We start from the raw sequence: 23,696 nt of genomic DNA, 5'->3' as shown, positions 1-23,696 counted from the left end.
GGGCGGGCGGGGGTCCTGGGGGGGCCTTGGCGCCCCCGCGGGGGGTCGGGCCCGGGGGCTCGGGGCGGGCTGCCTGGCGTCCTCCCCCTAACCCTAATGCGCGGCGCACGTGCGCGGGCTGTGCCCGCCGGGGCCCGCCCCCTGCCTCAGTTTCCTGCGGTGCGCACGTGCCCCGGCCTCGGGGACCCCGGGCACCCCGCGCCTGCCCCCCGGAGTCGGGCTGGGGGCAGCTCCTGCGGCAGCCTCGCCCCCAGGGGTCCAATGGGGGGAGGGTGACCCCGAGGCCCGGCCTGGGAGGGGGGGAGCGTGATGTGGAGGTGAGGATGGGGCGGTGGGGGGAGGGGACGAGCCTAGAGACACCCCCCCCCCGCAGAGAGGGGGCAGTGAAGGTGGGGGGAGGGGACGAGCCTAGAGACACCCCCCCCCCCGCAGAGAGGGGGCAGTGAAGGTGGGGGGAGGGGACGAGCCTAGAGACCCCCCCCCCGCAGAGAGGGGGCAGTGAAGGTGGGGGGAGGGGACGAGCCTAGAGACCCCCCCGCAGAGAGGGGGCAGTGAAGGTGGGGGGAGGGGACGAGCCTAGAGACACCCCCCCCCCCCGCAGAGAGGGGGCAGTGAAGGTGGGGGGAGGGGACGAGCCTAGAGACCCCCCCCCCGCAGAGAGGGGGCAGTGAAGGTGGGGGGAGGGGACGAGCTTAGGGATGGCCCCCCCGCAGAGAGGGGGCAGTGAAGGTGGGGGGACGGGGAAGGAAGAGTTTAAGCCCAGGCTAAAAAGAGGAGGGCGGTTCCTTTGTGGGGGGCCGTCTCCCCACCCTGCCCCCTCCCAGGCCCCTCCTTGGCACCAGACTGGGTGATCTCAGAAGGCCTGAGCCCTCATGGTCGGGGCCCCCCAGGGAGAAGCGCCCTAGGGCTGAGCAGGGGTGGCCCCTTTGCTAGTTAGGCCGTGAAACGATTCGGGGGGGTGTTGTATTTTAAAAAATAAATCTGGGTTATACCCAGAGTCTGACCCCCCCCTTCCTTTTTTAAAGGAGACAGTGCAGGCAGAAGTGGGGAACCCGTGGCACCCCAGGGCCTTGGGTGTGGCCTTTTGATTGAATCCAAACCAAGTTTGAGTTCTGTGAAGTTTGGATTCAGTCAAAGGGCCGCACCCGAGGACCTAGAGGGCCGCGGGTTCCCCAGCCCTGGCAGGGGAAGGGAGGATCCCTGCCCAGTCTAATTGGTGGCAGAGCTGGGGTTGCAGCCCAGGCTCCCCCAAATCCCACACTGTCCTCAGCCTCTGACTGGCTGGTCCCTGGGTGCAGGGAGCGCAGCTGGCTCAGTATTTGTCCCTGTTAGACTGTAAGCTCCCTGAGGAGGATTGCCTAGCTCATTTTTCCAGTTCCTTACAACAGCAGAGAATTTCCAAGAGCATTGTGTACAAAACCGTCTTCTCTGCCTGTTTAAAGGGTCCATTAGATTTGACCAGATAGTCACGTGCCTTGTTTGTATCCCCTTCTGAATTTCCTTTTTGTTTCATACCGTGTCTTTTTAACGTTTTCTAGATTTGGCAGCTTTTACTTAGTGTATACCTCGGGCCAGGCATTGTGCTTAGGATCTGGGAGAGCACGCATGCGCGCGCACACGCATACAGATATGTACGCATACAGATATGTACGCATACACGCACACACATTCCCGCCTTCAAGGAGCTTGGGGACAACAGCATGTACATAAAGAAATTAAGTACAAAACAGCGGAAAAGCAGGTGCAAAGCGATTGAGGGGGGACACTACAGGTCTAGGGGTAGGGGGTGAGCAGGGAGTCCCCGCGGTCCTTAGCTTTTAGTGTTTGCTTTGAAGGAAGCCAAGGCGGAAGGGAGGAGGGAATGCTTTCCAGGCACGGGGACAGGACAGGCCTTACCAGCTGAGGCATCAGGACAGCCCTCGTAGTCCAGGATGAAATCCTTGTGCTAACCTTTGAAGGAAGCCCAGAATTCTAAGAGGCCAAGGGAAGGAGCTGGGAGGTGAATGTTCCATGCAGAGAGCAAACAGACCAGTCTGCAGGGAATGAAGGCTGTGGGGAGGTGATGATGCTGGACTTTGAGGGTGGCTCCGTCCCTGGAAATATCTCTACAGTTTTGTTGCCCAGCTGGGCATCAGGGACCGTGCCCAGATAGGAACAGGAAACAAAGAGCCTCTATGTAGGCTGCCCAGTGAGACACCTGGTTCGTGCCTCAATCATCTCTTTGAAATTCAAGGTGTTCCCAGAATGGAGGCCTGTCTACAGCCATGGAGAGCATGGGGGTCATCTGGCCACCTCTGAGTGTCACCAGCTTACAGCTCTCTCGCGCTCAGAGCCAGCACAAGCATGTGCCCACCGTAGAGAGCGTCAATCTCTTTTATACCCTTCGTATTTGGTGTGGGACTGACAGGCACTTGGTTGGTTGAATTCTCTTTCCTGAGCCAGATATCCTTCTCAAATTAGGGGTCTCTGCCAGTGGCCTTCCCATTCTCCTGCTTTCCCAAGCTGGGAACCGTAGGGGTGTCTGAGTCTTCCCTGCCCACAGCCACCTCCTTTTTGTATCCACTGCCCCCTCCCTGGTGCAGGCTTCCTCATGTACTGCTTTGATGGTACAGCTTTGCCTGGCATTTGAGGCCTCGTGCAGGGAGGCAGCTGGTGTCCATCCCATTGTTCTCTCTGACCCAACCCTACGTGCCCACCCACCCGGCACTCTCTGTCCCTCAGAACTTGCCTTTATTTTCTTTTCCACACCTGGCCGTGCTGTGACCCTGCCTGTCACTGCTCCTGTCCTTGAGGCCTCTCAGCCTTTACATCCTCTTCCACAAACACCACTGACTTCATAGTAATCTCCCCCCTCAGCCAGTTGTAAATTGAGAAGTTATTTATGTTCAAAGTGTCAGTGCCTTGCTAGGCATTACCTGGTGGCACAAGAAATGTGTGATTAGAAAGAAGGCTAGTTGGAGCCTTGGAGATCACCTGCCCCGATGCCCTCGCTTTATTGAAGCTCTGGGAGCTTTTCCTGTCCCTGATGGCATTCAGCCTGGGCCCTGGTACTAAGTGCAGGGAGGGCTGAGGAGGTTCTGGGCTGGAGGCAGGGAGACCAGCAGGCCCACGGTCCAGAGGAGAGGAAAGTGCACTTCTGGTCACCTCTGACAAGAGCTGTGTGAGCTTGGGCCAATCACTTGGCCTCTGGGAAGCCCAGTTTCCTCATCTGTAAATGGAGGGCTTGGACCTAACCCTCATTCTTTATAAAATAAAGAATCAGAATGAGCAGAGGTCAGATCACCTCAAGCACAGGGAAATGGTCTGGCTGTGAAATTCCAAATTCTCTTGGTGCTTTTATGGGCCATGTTCCTACAAGATTCATCTGTGGTTCATCGACTCAGATCTGAAGACCATCCCATCCAAACCCTGTTTTCACAGATGAGGAACCAGAGAATTTGAGTGGCTCACCCAAGGCATTTTGTTGAGTTCCTTTGAATGAGAAGCAGATTTGGAGGTTGGGCCCATCCAGAAGAAAGATGGGCTGGACTGTTTCTACCCTGCTTATTGTGAGTCTCTTAGTGGGGTAGAGTTTTGGTCCACAGAACTGAGCCATTCCCCAATCCTGCAGGCTGGCAGTAGAGGACGGGAGGTTGTAGGCTCTGGGGGTTGGCTTATGAGGTCTGGGAGATCACGACCTGGATGCTTTTCATTTATCCTAATGCCAAGGGTGGTCCGGGAGCACTGCATGGGACCTCAAGTATGGGTTAAGGCCCGTCTTGAGCGCTGAGCCTCTTGGCATGCCACCATCAGCCCAGGCCTGGTTCTTCCTCTTTCAAATCCTTGGAGCCAAGGTTATTGTGAGAAAATGTTAAGGGGTCATTGTCTTTGAGCAGGGCAGGAGGGTTTGGCCTGCTTCTCTGGGGTTCGGAGGGGTTTCCTGACCATGAGAGCTGCCCCCAAGCGGGGAGGCCAGCAGGCTGGAGGGAGCCCCCTCCCTGGCCTGGGCTTCTATCCTGGGAGTCTGAATTGGGGCTACCAGGCTCCAAGTGGTTTTGCAAACCCTCTCGCACCCTAGGCAGTCAGCAGTTACTGGCATCAACACTGTCCCTTTTCCTTGTTAGCAACTCAAAGGTGACATTTTGTGAAGTGATTCTGCTCCCACACAACTGTAGGAGGGAGCAGCCAAACCCTGCGGCTGTTGGTTGACTTAGGTCCCTGGCCTGTCCCTGCTGGCCCAGTTTTATCCTGAGATTTAGACAGGGAAGTGTTTTATGGAGCTCCTGTATCAGAACCACAGCGAGAGGTCAGACCCTTCCTTTGTCAGGGAAGGAAACCAAGGCTGGGCTGGGCCAGAAGTGTCCATACAGGAAGACCAAATGCCTGGGTCATTATCTGCCTTAATGGTGGAAGAAAGGTCTGATGGGGAGCTGGGGGAGTCAGTGAGTCAGGCCCCAGCTGTTCGTGGCTGGCTTCTGTGGCTGCTTCCTTTTGTTAGAGGGTCATTCTTGACATGGCCCACATGGCAGCTGTCAGATGAAAGGCCTTCTGTTCTCCACTGAATGGGAACAAAAGCTGGCCCTGGTTCTGCCTGTCGCCAGGGACAAAGTGAGGCCCAAACGGGCTTGGCGCAGTAAGGACAGAGATTGGGACAGGCCAGAGAGATGCTCCCAGGCCAGAGGAGCAGCCCACAGGGGACAGTAGAGCGGCCAGTGACTGTGGGAGGCCACATTGGGGCAAAATCCCAAGAGGACCCTGGCCTGCCTCAGGGGCACTTTCCAAGGGTCTCCCCCCCTTTTCATCCCAGCATGCCAGTGGACCAACTGTTGCCCTCTGTTCTTTTCCTCGCCCCAGCCCAGCTTCTCCCATCCCTCCTTGAATAACAAAGAAGAGTCCCTAAGTGAGGATGGGGTGACTAGAGAGGTGCTGGGGAAAGGAAGGAGCATCCTGCTGGGGAGTCCTGAGCAACAGTGGGACCATGAGACCAGAGTGGTACCCAGGGAGGGTCCCCAGGAACTGCGGGCAGGGGAAGGCAGGGCTAGGTCACAAAGGGCTGGAAGCCAGAGGAGGGAATTTGGACCTGATTCTAGGGGGAGCCACTGGAAAAGATTGTCTGGGCCTCCAGGGAGAGGGCTGGTCCTTCTTTGAACAGTTCTCATTTTTAAGGTGATTTTTTTTCTCTAACCAAGCTATGATGGGTCTTTCCACAGCTGCCACCCATTGTCCCTTGTTCTCTCTTTGAGGGCCAAAGACCCCAAGTGAGCCCTCCTTCAGGCCAGGCATATCCCTTGCTCACAATAGCCCCTGGACATTCTGTTCCCCCTGGGGGTCATGGTCCCCCAACCCAAGTGTGTGATGGTTAAAGTGAGCACCTGTGGCCTATGTGACGTGGGCAGGGCAGGCGTGGTTCTTGGTAGCCTAAAGAAATAGGGCTGGCCTTTGGTGTGCCAGGCCACGTAGGGGCACACCACCCTACCCCACACCAGCTGCTTGCTGCTGAGGATAGCCAGCTATGTCCTAGGGCCGTTTTTACCGATGCCGTCATTCTCACTCTGTGAGTCTTCTGATTGGCAGCTCTCTGATCTGCAGCAGTTCCCATAGGTAGGCACCAGGTATTGATGAAGCACCCATGGTGTGCCAAGTACTGTGCTAAGAGAAGAGTATACACAGAGAAGCCCTGAAGGAGCTTCCAGTCTGAGAGGAACAACACGCAGACAGCTGCACACAGACATGCTGCCTGTGTCCTGGAGAAGTAGGGAATGATCCACAGAGGGAAGATACTTGTGGCACGAGGCAACCTTTCAGTTGGGACTTGGGATGCAGGGAGGTCTGTGGACTTTGATGAGAAGGCGAGGCACTCTGGGCCTGGGGGACAGATGATGAAGCCATCAGGAGGCTGGTGTCCCTGGACTGGAGGGTACTTGGTGGGGAATGAGATGAGAGAAGGCCAGAAGGGAGGAGGAGACCAGGTCAGGGAGGGCTTTGACAGCCAGACACCATTTTGTACTTGCTCCTGGGGGCCATAGGGAGCCATGGGAGTTTATTGAGTAGGAGGTGATGTGATCAGACCTGAGCCTCAGGAAGATATCTTCCTCTGGTATCTGAGTGGAGGCTGACCCCCTGCAGGGTGTTATAATGGTCCAGTTGTGAGGGGATGAAGGTCTGCCCCAGGGTGGAGCATATCCAACAGCTGCTGCCGAGGTGAAAGACCAGTCATGGTCCTCTCCATCATTCTCACAGCACAGCCAGGTTCCATTGCATTCATGTTTCTTGGTGGGCCCAGCCAATGTCTCCTCACCTTTTTGGTTGGCTGCTGTTTTCAGACTTCTGCCATGAGCTGTGTGGCACAAAGCGAGGTCTGGCCAAGCAGCTCCCGTCCAGGCCTGCGATGCACCCTTGGTGAATACTCCCTTGATTCCTCGGACATGTTGGCCCCTGACCTCTGGGGATCCTGGCTCTGTCTGCTTCCCCTCAGCCTGGTGTGCCATCCAGCCATTCCTGTGTGGCCATTGCCAAGCGTGTTGCCCAGCCCATTGCCTGGGGCCGAACCCTGGACCCCCTTAACCGCAGAGACTTCCTCCTTTGTCCTTTGCCTTTGCCTCCTTTGTCCAGGGAAAGGTTTTGGGCAGTGGGGTGACTGGTCAGAGCTCTGTAGTAGAAATAGGACCTCATGACCATGGGTGGGACTGATTGGATTAGAGGCTAGAAGTTGGCAAGGGAGTCCCAGACTCCTTCAAGGCTCTGGGAGCAGAGGGGACTTGGGAGGGCTCTGGAGTTCATAGCAGTTGAATGAGGAACGGGGGTGTAGGGTCCCAAAGGGCCAGACTGGGGCCATGGGGAGGCAGATGATGACTTAATGTGACTGAGAACTCCCCAGGATTCACACTCAGCCCCCCAGCTCTTCTTGTGCAAAGTGTGCCCAAGACATTTTGAGTTTTCTGTGCCCGTGGGACTTCTAGATCAGACTAAAGGCAGTCAGTGATGGCAGGGGTGGGGGGGCGCATATAAATCTGTAAGTCATCTGCAGAAAGCTGATTGTGAACCCCGTGTGAGCTGATGAGGTCACCAGGGGAGCAGGATGTGAGGGATGAGCTGGCAAAGGAGCCTGGGAGGGAAGGAAGGAGGGAGGGAGGAGCAGCCCCCTCCCCCCCAGGATGTCAGCTGGGTGATGAGGGCAGGAGGAGAGACCAAGGGCTATGGGCATAGACAGCAAGAGAGGTGTAGGACATGGGGACAGTTTTGACAGGGAGCCCAGATGTCAGCAAAGCTTGGGGAAGAGGAGATTGGGTCAGGTGACTTCAGAACTGGCAAGGGCAGTATCAGTGCTTCAGCACTTGCTTGGAGGGGGCCTTGAGGAGAATGCCTGGGAAGCCCTGCCAGGCTGTGCTCTCTTGACTTGCAGAGGTGGTTCATCCCATAGCTGCCAGTGACCAGGCTGGAGGGCCTGCTAACCGAGTAGGTAGCAGTCAGGAGCCAGAAGATCTGGGGGGTAGGACATTAGGCCTTGGCTAACAAGCCAGGTGGTACAAATTTATTGAGTGCTTACTATGTGCCAGGAACTGGAAAACCTTACACATGATCAAAGATGAGGCGGCCCAATTTGCCTGCTCTGATGTGGGCACGCTCTGGGGCCGTTAGACTGGATACAGTATGAGTTAGCCCTGAATGCCAGTGCATTCCTGGGTTACCTGATGAAAGGCTTAGCATGGGGAGAGAGGTCAGCTCCTTGGAGGGTTCCTCGGTTTGGACAGTAGGCCGAGAGGACGGTGGCAGAGGCAGGGACATAATTGGCAGGGCCTTCCTTATTTCTCCCCAGAGAGAAGACTCCCCTTGAAGGAGCACCAGCCATGTTTACATGATGACCTCAGCCACCCCAAAGGAGAGGGGGCCGCTGGCCCCCAGCGCCGAGGCTGCCCAGAGTTTCTTGGATTCTTTCCTGCAGGAGTTTCCAGGCCCTCTGAGCCCAGAGGCAATGTTGCCATGGAAGGTGCCAGGAGCTCCTCTGAGCCAAGGAGAAGTGGAGGGGGAACTGATGGCACTGGCCCTGGGCCTCCTCAGCAGCAGGTAGGAGCACTTCCTTCCTCTCCCCTGCAGGCTCTGAGCTGAGATGAGCTGAGCACATGGAGGCTCACGGCACCCAGTGCATAGTTCTGTGGTGGCCTCTCTGGGTCTCAGATACCTCATCTGTGAAATGGGGGTTGTTGAGCTTTTGCCCTCTTCCTCATGGGATATCAGGAGGACCAGAGAAGTTAGTCCATATACATTCTGGGTAACCTGTAAACTTGTTCAGCAGATGGGAGCTGGGGTTCTCCACTGAGGGGCCCAGCTAGTGCCTGGCCTTAGCTGAGACAACTGACCTTTCCCACTGGTCTCTGAGGGATGACCTAATGGTATACAAACAGCCTTCCTCCACATCTCCAACTAGCTGTTCCCCCTTGGAAGTTTTCTAGCAACCCACCAAACCCATGTCACCCCTGAGCAGTTCTCAGTGGCAGGATGTAAGGGCGGAGTATGAGGAAACGGGAAGTGAGTGGCCTCCTGCCAGCCATTGTCTGGGCCCTCAAAACAGGACGCTGCCCAAGTAAAGCCCAGCAGGGCTGGTCAGGGGCCTCACGGCCCACTGGGATGACCTCTGGGGAGCCAGGACAACAGGTCTCCCTTCCTCCCTCAGTTATCTCTGGATTCCAGAGGTTTGCTCCCCTCCCCTTCAAATCAAGGGTGTCCAGTGACTGCCCATAGATTTACATTGGTATGAGAGTGTGGCTCCCAGGGGAGCAGCTGCCTTGCAGGACTTTCATGTCTCCAAGGGTACGGAAGATCACCCTCCTGATGAAGCCCCCTTGGCTGCCAAACTGTCCACTCTGGAAATCGGCATGGGGGGAGGCCGGGCAGAGAACTGAGCTTTCTTTCTCCCTCCCAGTACCAAGATCAGGCTGGGGCTGTCTCTGAGGTCACCCTTCCGCCTTCTACCATTCAGAAATGTCAATGGGCTCTTCTGTCTCCTTCCTGGACCTCCCCCCAACAAGGCTTTCCAAGGACAGGATCACTCCCTTCCTTCCCCCTCCCCCACTCCTTATCCCACAAAGAGCCAGGATGGGGGCTTTTCTCACAGCTTACATCCTTCCGTAAGCCACTTGTAGTCCTCAGGGTCCACTTTGGAAGATGGCTGGGGTTTCTGGGTAATTTAATCACTTTATTTATAATGCCAGAACATTTATTAACTCAAGGTCAGTGACTCTCACAGTTGCCAAAGACCCCTCATGGCAGGGGGCTCACAGTTTATATGCTCTTGGAAGAGCCAGTGTTCCTGAGGGCACAGTCAGCTTTGCTTGGGGTTCCAATGAGAGGCTGGGCTATTTCAGTGAGGGTTTTGGAGTATTTGGATCATCAAAATCTTGGTCAAAGAGACTTTTCCATTTCCATATCGCCTCTCTGACAAAAGGGAGATCCAACCTTTCCTCAGACCTGTTGGAGCAAAGTGAGTAGGAATCCTCCCATTAGCCCAGACTTAGAATCGCTCTTACTGTCTCATTAGATCTTGGCCTGGGCACATCTTTGAGAAAGAGTTCCCATACTGGTTGGTTTCTGGATGAGGAAGTAGAAAAAGGGAAGAACCTTGCTTCTGATTCGATAAGCATCTCCCAGGTCACATATTCACCATCTTTTACTCCATGACCCCCCCCCCCCACCTTCCCCTCTGTTGTGTGGTGGTCATTATTTTTTCTTCTCCACCATCTTACCCTTGGGACTCTCCCAAAACTCTTCTTTTTCTTGGGAGATGTTCTGGACAGGGTCCCTCTTGGTCCCATAGTCAGGAGCAGGGCTTGACAGCAACTCGGGAAAGCCCTAAAGCCAGAGTGGGAGTGGTGATGTTTGGAGGACGATGATTTGGTTTAGATTTCCCTTTTTTCCAGACTTGATGGCTGTCCTGTTTGCCTCTTTCACACATGCTTCCTGGGTACGCTTTATTTTAATTAAAAAGTGTCTGACTTTTTGAAATTCTGACATTCACAAGTTCCCACTACAACCAGGAGTTGTGTGTACATCACAGAAGGGAAGACTAGGACAGTATCAGAGCCCGCCAGTCTCTTCTGTAGCTGGCTTTGTTTTTCAGAATGTTACAAAGGCTTCAGCCACCATCTTGTCAGGGCTGCAGGTGACCTTCCTCCTCCTCTTCTGGGCTTTGGAACATGCTCTTTCTCCCCTTTTGGGAAGCGCTCGTTTCTGTTCCTTGCTCCTTCTCCCCAACAAATTGGAGCGGGGGGGACTTTTTCCAACAAAGGCAAGCAAACTAAATCTCCCTGTTCATTACATCTGAGAACCCACTTTTCCTTCTGCAGTCTGGTCCATAGAGGATCATCTGAATGTAGCTACTTAATCACTCCTTGAGTTACTGAAATGAAGGCAACCGTGCAGCAGCGTCCTGTTTCTGTAAGGCATTTGTTGGTGTTCGAAGCCTTTCCCGTATCCGTGTAGCCATGTGTGTCTCCCTCAGCTTGATGACAGGCTTTGTGAGAGGCCAGAGATGGCAAGAACATGGCTAGGACAAAGCTGAGCCTCCCCCTCCCCGCCGAGATGAGGATGGAGATCGTAGGAAAGCCCCTGGTTCTCAGGGAACTGAGGTCACCTGGGCCACTCAGTCCTTGGGTGCTGAAGTGACACAGGCACTGCAGGTTGTGCAAGGGGAGGGGAGGAAAGAAAATGGAGTCTACAAACGCCATCTCAGGGACCTTGACGTAGGGATGGCTGGCAGTGTTGCAGACTGTTATTAGAGAGTTGAATGCGCATCTAGAAGAGGAAGTGGGGTGGCCCAGAAAGGGTCACGGGCAGATAGCAAGGCACCTAGCACACATGGTGGTCCTTTCTGTGTCAGAAGGGAGGCCTTCATGATTTGGGGATGGCCGAACAACTTGTGGTCCAGGGATGGAATGCTCAGGAGAGAAACCTGGGGAAGACTCGTCTGCCCCACTGTAGTGAAGGGAGCAGAGCCAGGAGGAGAGATTGCCCACATGCAGCTTATCAACAGAGGCAGCCCTGAAGGGCATCCCTGCTGAGATCAAGGGCAAGGCCAGATGGCTTCCCTCTTGTGGGAAGAGAGGTGGCAGGGAGGGACGGAGGGAGAGACAGAGGGGGGAGAGAGAGAAAGAGAGGGAGGGAGGGAAGGAGAGAAAGGGAGGGAGAGAGGGAAGGAGAGACAGAGAGGGGAGAGAGAGGGAGGGAGGGAAGGAGAGACAGAGAGGGGGGAGAGAGAGAGGGAGGGAGGGAAGGAGAGACGGAGAGGGGAGAGAGAGGGAGGGAGGGAAGGAGAGACAGAGAGGGGGGAGAGAGAGAGGGAGGGAGGGAAGGAGAGACGGAGAGGGGAGAGAGAGGGAGGGAGGGAAGGAGAGACAGAGAGGGGGGAGAGAGAGAGGGAGGGAGGGAAGGAGAGACAGAGAGGAGAGAGAGAGACAAGGAGGGAAGGAGAGACAGAGGGGCGAGAGAGAGATAGGCCTGGGGGGGTAGTGAAGGAAGGGAGTGAGTACTCAGTACCTACTATGTGCCAAGCACTTTACCAACATCTCGAGCCTCACATCCATCCTGGGAGACGGATTGTATTTTTATCCCCATTTTACAGTTGAGGAAACTGAGGCAGACAGAACTCAAATGGTTTGCCTGGGTCTCAGCCCGAGGCTGGATTTGAACGGGTCATCCTGCCTCCAGGCTGTCCGCTCTAACCGCTGCTCCACCTCAGTGGGGACTCAGGGTGCAGGATGTTGTGTCCTTGATCAGATGCTGGCCATATCAGTTGGTTTTGCTTCATGTTTTACTTTGTTGTGAAGGAGGGTTCAGTGTGGCGAATGACCAGGGATATCCCAGGAAGTATAAAAGGCATCAGTGAAATAATTTTTTGTAGAAAGAAAAGGAAGCAGCAATCACAGGGCTGGTACAGGAAGCTTCCTGAAGAACAGGCCATGCCCAATGAACATCATTTGCTTTTTACACATCGTGGCTCAGATGTTTTGTCTGGATTGTCTGGAGAAATGGGGGCCCAGACAGGTGTGTTTCAGAGACTCCACCTGGTCGAGCCATCACTCATGGGTTGCTTGCTGTTAACTTGGAAGGTGTCTGGTGGAAGCGCTCGGAGAATCTGCACTTTCCTCTTCTAGTGAATACTTCCTTCAGGGCCTTGCCTCAGGCCTGGCTGTGCAGGGCCACAGAGCCAAGAGAGGCGAGTCACACACTGGGTGACAGGGTGAGCACCCAAAAGATGGCGACAGACTGTATGATTAGGCGAAATAGAGTATGTAGCTCAATGTAAAATCTCACACTTGGGTTAAAAAAGTTAATGTCACACATTGAGAGGCGAGGCATATCTGAAAAAAATCTGGAGGTCTGAAAGGACCCCAACAAGCTTGAATTAATAAGGTGATACAGCAACCAAAAGAAGTGATGGCAGGTTGCCCTTGGGGAGGCAATCCTCCTGCTGTCCCCTGCCCTGATCAGGCCCCACCTGGACTGCCCTGTCAGTTCTGGGGTACCTGTTTGAGGATGGGCATCCTGAGTTGATGAGCTTCCGTAGCACGGTGACCAGGGTGGGGAAAGGCATGGGATTCCTGCCCTGGGAGCATCAGGTAGAAGAGCAGTGTGTTTATTTGGACTTAAGCAGAGGCAGCTTAAGGGAAGGGTTAGGGTTAGGGTTCCAGTCTCCCAAGGCTTGTCAGATGGAGGAGGGATCGGACCGGCTCTTCTTGGCCCGAGAAAACAGAGCAGTGAGTGCAGGTCACAGCAGGGCGATGTTGGACATGATATAAGGGAAAACACCGTAAGAACGAGATCTATCAGCACGTAGAGTGACCTCTTCAGGAGGCCCCTTGGGAATGTCAGTCATGTCTGCAGGCCTGGGCTCGCTCTGAGGTGGCGACCCTGAGCTAGGGGTTGAGCCAGTTCCACATCCCCTAATTACAAGTCCAGGGATTTGTGGGCAAACAATAGAGTGGAAAGAATTCAGAATGAGGAGTGCTCAGAAATTTCACAGAATGACCTCCCTAAACCATCTGCCACTGGTCCATCAGCCTTTGCTGCGTGGAGGCCCCCAGCCCCCACACGGGCATGTTTGTGATGTCCATCTGTCTGATGTACATGGTTCTGTCCTCATCAGGCCCAGTTCAGTCTCGTCCCTCATCCATGTGGAGGCTTAGACTCAGTGACCTCTGAAGTCCCTCCAGTTCTGAGTCTCTGACCCTGTGCCCCATGGGTGACCTCTCTTTTGGCCTGGCCGTGCGCTCATCCCTCTCCGTGCACCTCCAGATAGAGCCAGGAAAGCCTCTGGCACTTCCTAGCTGCATGACCCTGGTCAAGTCCCTCAGCCTCTGCCAAGGAGGGGCTTGGACCTCATGTCCTCTTTGGTCCCTTGTGGTTAGACAGGTCTAAAGTGTCCTCCAGCGATCCATCCCACAAGAGTGGCCTGAGAGACTTTGTGAGACGCTTCGTGAAGATCCTGACCGACAGAATGTTCACATCAATCCTCTACTTACCAGTCTGCATACTGTGATAAAAGGAAACAAAGCTGGTCAGTAAACAGAGATCACGTGTGCATACAGTGTCAGGCAGGGGGAGTGTAAAGATAAAAGAAAGCTGCCCCTGCCCTCCAAGAGGTGCCCCTCTAGAGGGGGAAGCAGCATGTGCACAAAGCATAGGGAGATGCAGAATGCCTACAGAGCCCACGCCCAGCCACCTCAAGAGGCCCTCACAGTGGTGGGATCAGGAGCGGCCTCCTGGAGGATGTGGTGGATGAATTGAGCTTTGAAGGAGGCCAGAAGTGAGGAGGAAGAGCCTCCCAGGCAGGGGCAACAGCCTGAGCAAAGGCTTGGAGATGGAACGACAAGGTCCGTGGGAGGTCAGATGGCCTGGACCTTGGTGTGTGTGCACAGGGGGTGGTGATGCCTGACCAGCTTGGAAAGGTAGACTGGAGCTAGGTGGCAAAGGGTTTTGCATGCCAGATAGAGGATGTTGTATTTGATCCTTGTGGTAATAGGGAACCACAGATGTCTGTTGAATGAGGGGCATGGCATGGGTCAGCTCTGAGCTTGAGGAAGAGCACTTTGACAGCTGAGTGGAGGATGGACTGGCATGGGCAGAGCAGCCAGCAGAGATTTCTGTGGTCCGGGCAGAAGGTGATGAGAGCTGAGACTGAGCAGAGAAGGAGGCGCAGATGAGAGGTGTCCAGGGTGGCCCCCTGGGGTGAACCCTGCAGCCCTGTTCTTGAAGCCCACTGGGATCTCGGGCCTCACTGTTTCCTTTTCTAGGTGGCAGCTAGTCAGCTGGTCTAGAACTTTGCAGGCAGGTCCCATCACCCAGCAATATAATGGGGATGATCATGCTCAGGGACCCACCTGACAAGGCTGTGGTGTAGCAGGCACCTTGTAATCCTGAGGGCCCTGACCAGGGCCGGGGTCTTTGGGCTGTGCCCCAAGCAGGTTGTCTGTGTGTCTGCCTCCCTTTCCCCATCACGTTTCCTGTTTCTTCCCCTCCAGGAATGCGGTGTTGCCACTGGCGTGCTCCCTGACCCATGAAGCTGTCACTCAGCTCCTTCAGGCTGACCTGTCTGTCTTCAGGCAATTGCCCAAGCAAGAGAAAGCGGAGCAAGAAGAGGAAGAAGAGGAGGAAGACGGGGTTCATGTCTCCTGTGAGTATCTTTCCTCTAGCCCTGTGGGCACATAATTCTAGGACTGTCCCTTTTACAGGTGAAAAAGCTCAGAGCTTGCTAGTGTGCAGGCTCCCCGAGGCACGGCCATCTGACCTGTGCTCTAATGGAGGGCAGCCCACTCTGCACACACTAAGCTTCCACTCGCTTTCTGCAGCGGCCCCACGCCTGCCCCACGTGGAGGACAGTGGCATTAGGATTCACACAACTCAGATGGCATTGTCCTTCCCTGCTGCCCTTTGGTCAGTCAGCAGGCAGCAGTCCCATCCCTCCCAAGCCTTGTCCCTGAGACCGAGCCTCTCTGGATTGGGAGCAGGTCCAGGCCCTGCCCTCTCCTGCCGGCTCTGGGGCTTAACAGTCTCCTTTCTGAACTGGGGTGCCCAGAGCCCAGCACAGTGCCTCCTCTTAGTCACTTCACTCAGCATCACTGCCGAGCTATGTACGATCTGCCCTCCCAACAGCCATATCAGCGCTTCCTCTGCCCAAGTAATGGGTTACATTTTAAGAAGCAAGGGCACCAAAGACAGGCTTCTGGGCCCCTCCCTAGAGCCTTCCTTCCAGAGAGCCCAGCACCCAGACTTTGGATCCAGCCGGCCCGCCAGCTGGTTCTGAGGCCACGTCTCTGACATCCTACAAGCTCATCGTTTTGTCAGATGCTCAGCTGCACTCCAGATAAACTTTATCTGCAACATTCCCATCCATCATCTTGGCAGATCCTGGCTAGAGAAAGAAAGGAAGTTACCCTGGACTTGGTGTGAGAAAGAGCTGGGTTCGAATCCCACCCTTGCTAGCTCAGTGACCCTGGTCAGGTCACTCCCTGAGCCTCAATTTCCTTATCAGTAAAATGAGAATAACAATGAAGCGTTTGATGATGAGGTTTAGTGAGCGGTAATAGCTAGGGAGCCAGGAAGTCCTGGGTTCAAATCCCACCTTTGACATATCCAGGACTGTGTGAGCCTGGGTTGGCTGCCTAACTTCTCAGGGCCCCAGGCTCCTCAACTGTGCACTGTGGCAGAGAAGCCTTGGGACCCTACGCTGGTGTAATGGCAGGGCCAGCCACCTGGGAGGTCGGGGCCGGATCCCTGGGCCAGCCTTGGCACACATGGCCTCTGGGGGGTGATTCCCCCCTTCCTCCTCCACTTGGCTGGCAGTTCACGGGCTGTCCCTGGGGGAGCATGCTTGAGGGTTAGGTGCCAGCTGGCCCCAGCTGGTGGCACTGCTCCCCTTCTACACAGGTCCTCAGGGGTCCCTGACAGTGCGGTCCGGTGGTCAACTCCTGGGCCTCATGACTGGCACTTCTTCCTGCCTCCTTTCTGGCCTTCCCTTCCTCAGAACCACTTTTGTTCCTCCCTTCCACTCAATGAGAGAGCAGAATCAGGAAGCAGGGAGTGGTGCTGCCTTCCCATGCCCACCCCTCATCATCCGTCTTCCTGAATGTTGGTCATGGCTCGCACTCTTTTGCTGTTAAAGCCAAGAATGCCCTGGAGCCACTCCTCTAGTGCTTCATAATCCTGGCCAGGCCCTGCTCTTCCTGTGGCCGGGCATCCCTGCCACACACTTTGGTGTCTGTCCTCTGCTGCCAGGCCTGGCTTCCATTTTCCAGGTTGGAATTCAAGGCACTTCCTTGAGAGGAACACAGTTACCTAGGCATCTGTGGGCAGCTGGGGCTCCCCTCTGAACCTCAGTGCCCTCTTCTCCAAGTGGAGATGATGATTCCTGCAGCACCTGCTTCCTGAGCTTGTGGAGAAGCACAGAGGAAGCCACTTGCAGAGAGCCCGCCCACCGAACTCCTCAGAGCAAGCCTTGCGGGATGGACACGGCTCACGTTGCTGTCTCTGCCTCTTGGAATCACCTGTCTTCAGACTCACTCCTAAGCATCCTGTACCCCTCTTGGCCCAGCTTCACCTGCGAAGCTTTACGTCTGAGGTTCCTCATCCTTCTGAACCGTTTGAAATCGGTCCACTCGTCGTTGCTTCTTGAACTTTTCCTGACTTTTTTCTCCTTCATGAACACAGATTCTCCCGTGGTGGGTTCACATCGCCCCTCCAATGGCCTCAGTCAGTCAGCATTGATTAGGTGCCTACTATGTGCCGGACACTGTGCTCAGTGCGCAGTGCACAGAAAGATGCAGAAGACAGCCCTGCCCTCAAGGAGCTTAAAGTCAAATAGGGGAGACCACAAATCTGTACAATACAGATATACAATATTCACACAGAAATCCAATATTTGCAATATGAATTAACATACAATGATTAAGAAACAATGAACAGGGAGCGAAGCATTAGAGGCAGTGAGGCTCATTGGCTAAGACCTGGTTCCAAACCCTCTTCAAGCCTCACACAAGGCTCCATGACCCCCTGCCCATGCCCCAGGCCCCTCTGACTGGACTCTGCTTTGGAGGAGGGCCTTTGCTCCTCAAGGAGTTCTCGGGGCAGCCTTGCTTCTGTACGTATGCTTGAGCACAGAGTTCCTCCTTGGGTGAGAGTCAGGCTCAGAGTTGCTGCTTTTCTCTATATTTTGAAGGATGACAGGACATTTAGGCATGCCAGGACCTAGTATCCTGCGTTAGGCAGAAGGAGCCGCCAGCAGAGAGATGGGGGGAACGTTTAAACTGCCTGTCACATCTCAGCTGTGTCCCCTGGTACTGTGCTCCATGCTGGGTCTCTGGCCTGCTTCTAGAACGCCTTTTTTATTTCCTTTTCTATTTATTTATTGATTTTTAATTTTCAGCATTCGCTTCCATAAGATTGTGAGTTCCAGATTTTCTCTCCATCTCTCCCCTCCCCCCACCCTAAGATGGCCTGCAGTGTGATATAAGCTCTACGTATATATTCAAGTTGAACCTGTTTTCACATTAGTCGTATTAGAAACTGCAGGAAAGAAGGAACCATCAAAAACAGAGAGCAAACAGTCCGGGTCAATCTGCTTTCAGACTCCATGGCTCTTTTGGGGGATGTGGGCAATGTTTTTCACCGTGAGCTTTTTGAAGTTGTCTTACATCCTTGCGTTGCCCAGAAGAGCTGGATCCGACATCACACATGGCGGCTGTTACTGGGTGCAGCGCTGTCCTGTGGAACGCTCAGGACCCTCTCCTGTCCTGCCACTGGTCTTCCTTCACTCACGTGGTAGTTCCGGGATTTTCTCACTGGGATATATCTTAATGTCCGGATTATTCAGCTCCTTCCCCACCTCCCCTAGCCTACTGATTTGTGTGATGCAGCAGTTCTGAACCTTTTTGCCATCAGGACTTCTTGGTACTCTTAAAAATTATCGAGGCCTCTCCCTCCTGAAGAACTATTGTTTGTACCTGTCAGTGTTTACCGTGTCAGATATGGAAATGTGTTAGTATTCTGAAAACAGTTTTGGTCTCGTGGAAGCCTTGTGGATGCCCCAGGGTCCCTGCACCACCCTTGAGAATTGCTGATGGAAAGAAGAGCCTCCCAAGCCAAATTCTAATCCTGGTTCCAACCCCACTGAGCTTTAGTGATCTCTATGATGGCGGAATTCCACTTGCTTGGGCCCGTACTTGGTACATCTGTGATTAGACATCTGAGGCCCATGGGGCTTTGGATAACTTCGTTGGGGTTTGTCTCCAGAGGATTTTTGGGTCCCTCTCCTGCGATTCTTCCCCCTCTGTAGGTACTCTGTGTGGTACCTGGCTCAGTGGAGATCCAGAGGCAGCTTTCTCAGTCCATCCCTTTCATTTGCAAACTCTTGATTGGAGCATCTGTCTTGGTATTAGACTGCATGTGTCTGCAGGCAGAGAGCTTCCTCACGCTCCCTAGCCAGGCCTGGGGCTTCTGTATTTCGAGCTCTCTCCCTGTTCCCAGATAACATCACATCCCACATTGGCCTCTCTCTTCTTGGCCATCACTGGGCAGCAGGGATGTAGTAGTCACATTGTGACTTCTCCCCCATGCTGTGGTATTTCTTGACTTTACTGTCCAAGCTGCCCTGCTCGTCCTGGCAGGGTCCTTCCCATCTGCCTGAGTCACAGGCAATTCCGGGATATTGCCACATCACATCAGATGGTTCTGACCTTCAGACAAAGGAGCAGATGTGACCAGGGGTCATTAAGGTACCTGGTCCATTGGACCCAGGACTGAGTCCAGCCAGGCTGGGAAGGGTAGAATTCAGGGCAGCACATGCCCAAGAAACCAAAGGCATTGGTCTGGTGGGCAATTTCAGTTTTGACTGAATCCTGTGTCCTCTGATGCAGAGTGTGTGTTCCAGCCATCAGGAGTCAGCCCCTTGAGGACACAGGCCGACTTTTGTTACCTTTGTATCTCCAGTGCCTATGAAATGGACTGGTGCATAGTAGGTGCTTAATGAAGCCTTTTTGGAATAGATTGGCTTGACCGTCAGCTGGTACATCCTTTCTCAGGCATCACAATGGCCATATTATTGGTATAGAGCACCCATGACCATTTCCTCATTGCGTTTTTGTCCAGTGTGGGGAATCCCAGGTGGAGGCAAGGTGTCCCCTGTGAAGAGGATTCCATGGCAGTCAAGGCGCTGAATGTCAGACCTGGGCAGGTCCTTAGAGACTAGACTGTGAGTGCCAGGAGGGACCTGACAGTGTCAGAGCTGGCAGGGCCTTGGAGATGGTGCAGGGCACTCAGTAGCCATGCCGCTGGGCCTGGCGCCTCAGGCAGGGCCTCTGGCCATTCCCTCTGCCCCTTGCTCACAGAGCCCTGCTGTATGCTCCTGACTGCTTTATCCTGGAGGTTCAGCTATCTTTCCCCGCCTGCCAGAGGTGCAGACTCACCCCTAGCAGTGGCTCACTCATCTCTGATCTCCCTCATCTCTGGCCTTGGGTTGGATCGTCCTCACTTTCCCTGTATATCTGTTGTGGTCCCCCACCCAGATGTGACTCTTTCCCATGCTTTTTCAAGTGGCTAATGGTCTGAACTTTTGTGTCCGATGTGATAGTGGGGCATGTACCCTGAATGTGTTGAATTGTAGTGACTGGCAGAGCCGGGAGGACGTACAGAGCACCTGAGAAAGCAGCCCTGGTTGTGGGCTCATCCAGGGTCTGGACCCCCACGTCCTATCCCTTCTGCTCAGCCCCCCTTTTCTGTTCTCTCACCTCCTCAAGGCCCCCTGCTGGTGGAAGGTGAGACTGCTGAGTGCCCCTACAAGGCAGAGGTGGTGGCCCAGGATTCTGCACGGCCTCCACCCAGGACAGGCACAGCCGCTCTGCTGGGAAGGGGCTGAGGCCAGCTCTCCATGTAGATGTTAGCAGGACCACTGCACCTACTATGGGCTGTCCTGTCCCTGCCTGCCTTGGAGGAGTTTACATTTTCTGGTCATTCAGAGGGAGATCTCTAGACATTCACCTCTGGACAGACAAGATGCTCTCTGCTTCAAGGAACAATCTAATGCTGAGTTTCTGCCATCACTGAGAATTCACAACAGGAGAGGGTGTGAGTCTGGATCAAGGAGACCACCAGTTCTGGGATATATCCTGCCTATGGTTTTCTGAGGAACAGAAGTGCTCCTGGGACAGGGGACAAAGGCCAGTCCTTTCCCAGTAGGCCAGCTTATTGAGAAAAACAAGAAATTAGCACCTGAGGGAGACCAGGCCCCCTCCCTGGCACTGAGCTCCGGGTTGGCCACTTGAGCAGAGAGGAGGAGCTAGGGAGGCCAGAGAGAGTTGTACCTGCCTGTAATAGCAAGCACCCTGACATATCCAAGATGGCCTGCACAGGTGGGCTAGCAAAGCACTGGGCATGGAATCAGATCCCAGTCAGACAGTCCCCATTGAGCCTCGATGTCCTCATCTGTAAAATGGGGAAAGTGGTACCTGTTGTGCCCCCTCACAGGGATTGTTGTGAGGTTCTGATGAGATCATGGGTGTGTGCATATGTATGCCAATACATGTATTGGCTGCAAGAACATCCACTGTCTAGCTTTCCAGTCTTATTTCTTTCTTCACAGTCGCTCTGTACCTACAGAACTGGATAGCTGGCATTTCCGTGTTCCAGGTGTGGCTGCCCTCCTCCCTGTGTGACCTAGGTCACACCTCTCTTTCCTTGTGTGTCACAGGAGGGGGTAGGACCTGAGGACCCCTGCTGGTCCCCTCGAATGCTGCCCTCTTCTTTCTGCAGGCACAGCTCTGGTGCTGCCATTACCCAGCAAAGCTATCTCTCCCTGCTCATGACTTTGTCCCCACTTAATAGTATTTGATTTTTTCCAGTTGCAAAGATGGCAAGTGATCTGATATAGGCTCCACATGTACAATCATAGTAAACGTATTTCCATGTTAGTCATGTCATAAAGAAGAATCAGAACAGAAGGGAAAAACCAGGAGAAAGAAAAAAAAGTGAAAGCAGCCTGCTTCAGTCTGCATCCAGACTCCACAGGGCTTTCTCTGGGTATGGGCGGCATTCTCTGTCATGAGGCATTTAGAGTTGTCTTGGATCATTGCGTTGCTGGGAAGAGCTAAGTCTGTCGTAGTTGGTCATCCCACAATGTTGCTATTACTGTATCACTCATTGTTGTACACATCCCAACCTCCCCCTTAGATTTTGTTACTTGGGTACAAGGCTTAAGCCCTCAGGGAGGTTTAGCTTGGGTCTCTGCAAACATTAGGCATTTAATAATGTCCCTTAAGGTAATCACAGGATTTAGAGTTGGAAATTGTATTAAATGGGGGAGTTAATCTAGACCAGACTTTGGAGAATGTGCAGCCTGGCTTACTTGCTTATAGAGAAAGTGGAAGGGCAGAGATCTGAGCTCTGAGGCCTCTGGCTGCCCAGACTGAGTAGAGAGACCCTGGGGAGCCTGCCGTGGGCTCATGGCCTTATCACCTTCTCCCCTGGGTGGCCCATCTCTGGGGTTCCTTCGGCTCATCTGTCAGATGGGCCAATGACAATGCCTGTGTGCTTACCTCCCAGACTCGGCCCCAGGACCATGACCTTCCCTTTGTCTCCTTTGCCCAGTGCTGGATGCAGAGAGCCTGCAGCGATGTTTCTTCAATAAGCTTTGGGAAGTTTGTAGCCAATGGCAGAAACAGATGCCAGCCCCTTCCACATGGGCTTCTCGTCCCTGGCTGACCTCCATCCATGCCATCCGAAACACCCGCCGCAAGATGGAGGACCGCCATGTTTCCCTTCCCACCTTCAACCAGCTCTTTGGTTTCTGTGTAAGCCTCTTGGGTCCGGAAGGCTCCCTTCCCAGCCCTAAGCCCTGGGGGATGGTGGGGTTCAGTAGAGGCAAGGGCCACCTCTTTGCACAGTTAAGGGTGACTCTGCAAATTGTGAAGTTTAATAGGGTAAACTGAGCTACAAGGGGCTTGGAATGAGGAATGAGGGCTGTGGCCACAGACTAGAATCAGTCTTAGATCTAGGAGGGAGAGCAGAGTCCATCTGGGTCAGTGTCCCACTCAGTGTAAGGTCTCCTGAACAACATTCCTCCTGAGTGGTCCTCAAGCCCAGTTTCCATCCAGGAGTCACTGTGGAAACTCACCCACAGTGTCAGCATTGACTAATGATTTGGGGATCAGGGAACCAGATTACATGCTGCTCTCACTTAATCTCTGAAAGGGTGCCTTGTTGTCATTTCGGTTGTGTCCAACTCTTTGTGACCCTATTTGGGGTTTTCTTGGAGTGTTACTGGAGTGTTTGCCATTTCTTTCTCCAGCTTATTTTACAAGTTAAGGAAACTGAGGCACAAACAGGGTTCGGTGACTTGCCTAGGATCACCGTCTCAGGTGGGATTTGAATTCAGGAAGATCATCTTCCTGCCTCCAGACCCAGTGCTCTATTAACTGTGCCACCCCGCTGCCCCAGGAATGGTGCTTGGCACTTTTTAATATTGTTCTTAATCATTTCGCCCTAAAATATCAGTGTGGAAAGGGGCCTTAGAACCAAAGCCGGGAGGGCCCTCAGATCCTGGAATGGAGAGTATTACTCTTGGTCAATCTTCTCATTTAATGAGGAAGAAAATAAAGCTGGGGGAGATATTGGCCGTGGGCAAGTTGGAAGGAGAGTGAATGCTGGGTGCTGGGCTAGAATGCAGCCCTCCTGACCCCTGCACTTCTTTCTTGCTGACCCAGTGCCCTTCTCTGAGATCTGAGTGATGGCCAACATGTCTACTGAGGAATGGAGGCTCCCTCAAAGAGACCTTTCCAAAACCAGTTCTTTTCAGGGCAGGGAGGCAGAAAGAAAGGGCTGCCCTTGGTGGGGTTTGTGTCCTCAATCTCACAGTCCTTCCTGGACACAGGACCTTGTGACAAGGATTGATTCTTTCAGGAAGGACCTTCCTGAAAGTCATAGAGCTGTGGGATTTTAGACCTGGAAAGAGCTGTAGAGACAGTGTAGCCCAGCTCTGTCATTTTACAGATGAGAAAGTCGGGGCTCAGGTCACCCATTGAGTCAGTGGCAGAGCCAGGATTACACTCAGCACCCCTGACTGCCAACTCTGCTTCACAATGATGGGAGGTTTGACAAAAGGCCTTAGCCTCATCTCACAGGTTTCCAAGGAAGGCAGCTATTTGTTGACCTGTGTTGTGAGGCCTGGGATAGAATAATTCCATTTTATAAACACTGTCTGCCAAGGGAAGGAGGGAAGCTTGAGGAGAAGGCCTGAAGGAGCCATAAGGGTGAGTGTCCAAGTCCCTTCTGTGCTGAATGCAGCCCAGGGACCCACAAAGAGCACTTTCTTGCACTGACAGACAAGGCTGGTGGGGGGACTCATTCAGCAGATCTCTGCCTATGGGTCTGTTTCCCCAGGACCAGGTGGATCGAGCCTACTTTGCTGTTTTTGATGGTCATGGAGGAGTCGACGCCGCCAGCTATGCTGCAGTCCACCTGCATGTCAACGTTGCCCGGCATCCGGAAGTGATCAGAGACCCTGCAGAGGCCCTCCGGGCAGGGTTCAAGCAGACCGATGAGATGTTCCTCCAGAAAGCCAGGCGGGAGGTGAGAGACATCAGGCCAGACACAGGCCTCATCCTTCATTATCATCCTAATACTGTGCTGGCAGGGGGCCCAAGGATGAGCTGATGCCCTGTACTCAGTAGTAAGAAGCA

The 23,696-nt window shown here is 53.9% G+C and overlaps 1 protein-coding gene across 2 annotated transcripts in view; it reads left to right on the top strand.

The window, feature by feature from the left end:
• PPM1F (protein phosphatase, Mg2+/Mn2+ dependent 1F) overlaps nucleotides 1-23,696 on the top strand; it is a 37,466-nt gene that overhangs the window by 132 nt on the left and 13,638 nt on the right. The window contains exons 1-5 of one of the 2 annotated variants that reach the window (XM_072599691.1): nucleotides 1,158-7,434; nucleotides 7,796-8,043; nucleotides 14,493-14,644; nucleotides 21,607-21,809; nucleotides 23,398-23,586. In XM_072599691.1, coding sequence (XP_072455792.1) covers nucleotides 7,835-8,043; nucleotides 14,493-14,644; nucleotides 21,607-21,809; nucleotides 23,398-23,586 — 753 coding nt within the window. In that variant the 5' untranslated portion in view covers nucleotides 1,158-7,434; nucleotides 7,796-7,834. Of the gene's footprint in view, nucleotides 1-1,157; nucleotides 7,435-7,795; nucleotides 8,044-14,492; nucleotides 14,645-21,606; nucleotides 21,810-23,397; nucleotides 23,587-23,696 lie in introns of those variants that run through there. The other variant, XM_072599690.1, reaches the window with a different exon arrangement.

The sequence above is a fragment of the Notamacropus eugenii genome, chromosome 4, assembly GCF_028372415.1.
Source record: "Notamacropus eugenii isolate mMacEug1 chromosome 4, mMacEug1.pri_v2, whole genome shotgun sequence".
In the NCBI taxonomy this organism is placed as follows: Eukaryota; Metazoa; Chordata; class Mammalia; order Diprotodontia; family Macropodidae; genus Notamacropus; species Notamacropus eugenii.
Note: the sequence above shows the minus strand (reverse complement) of the source record. Positions and strands in the feature narration are given on the sequence as shown.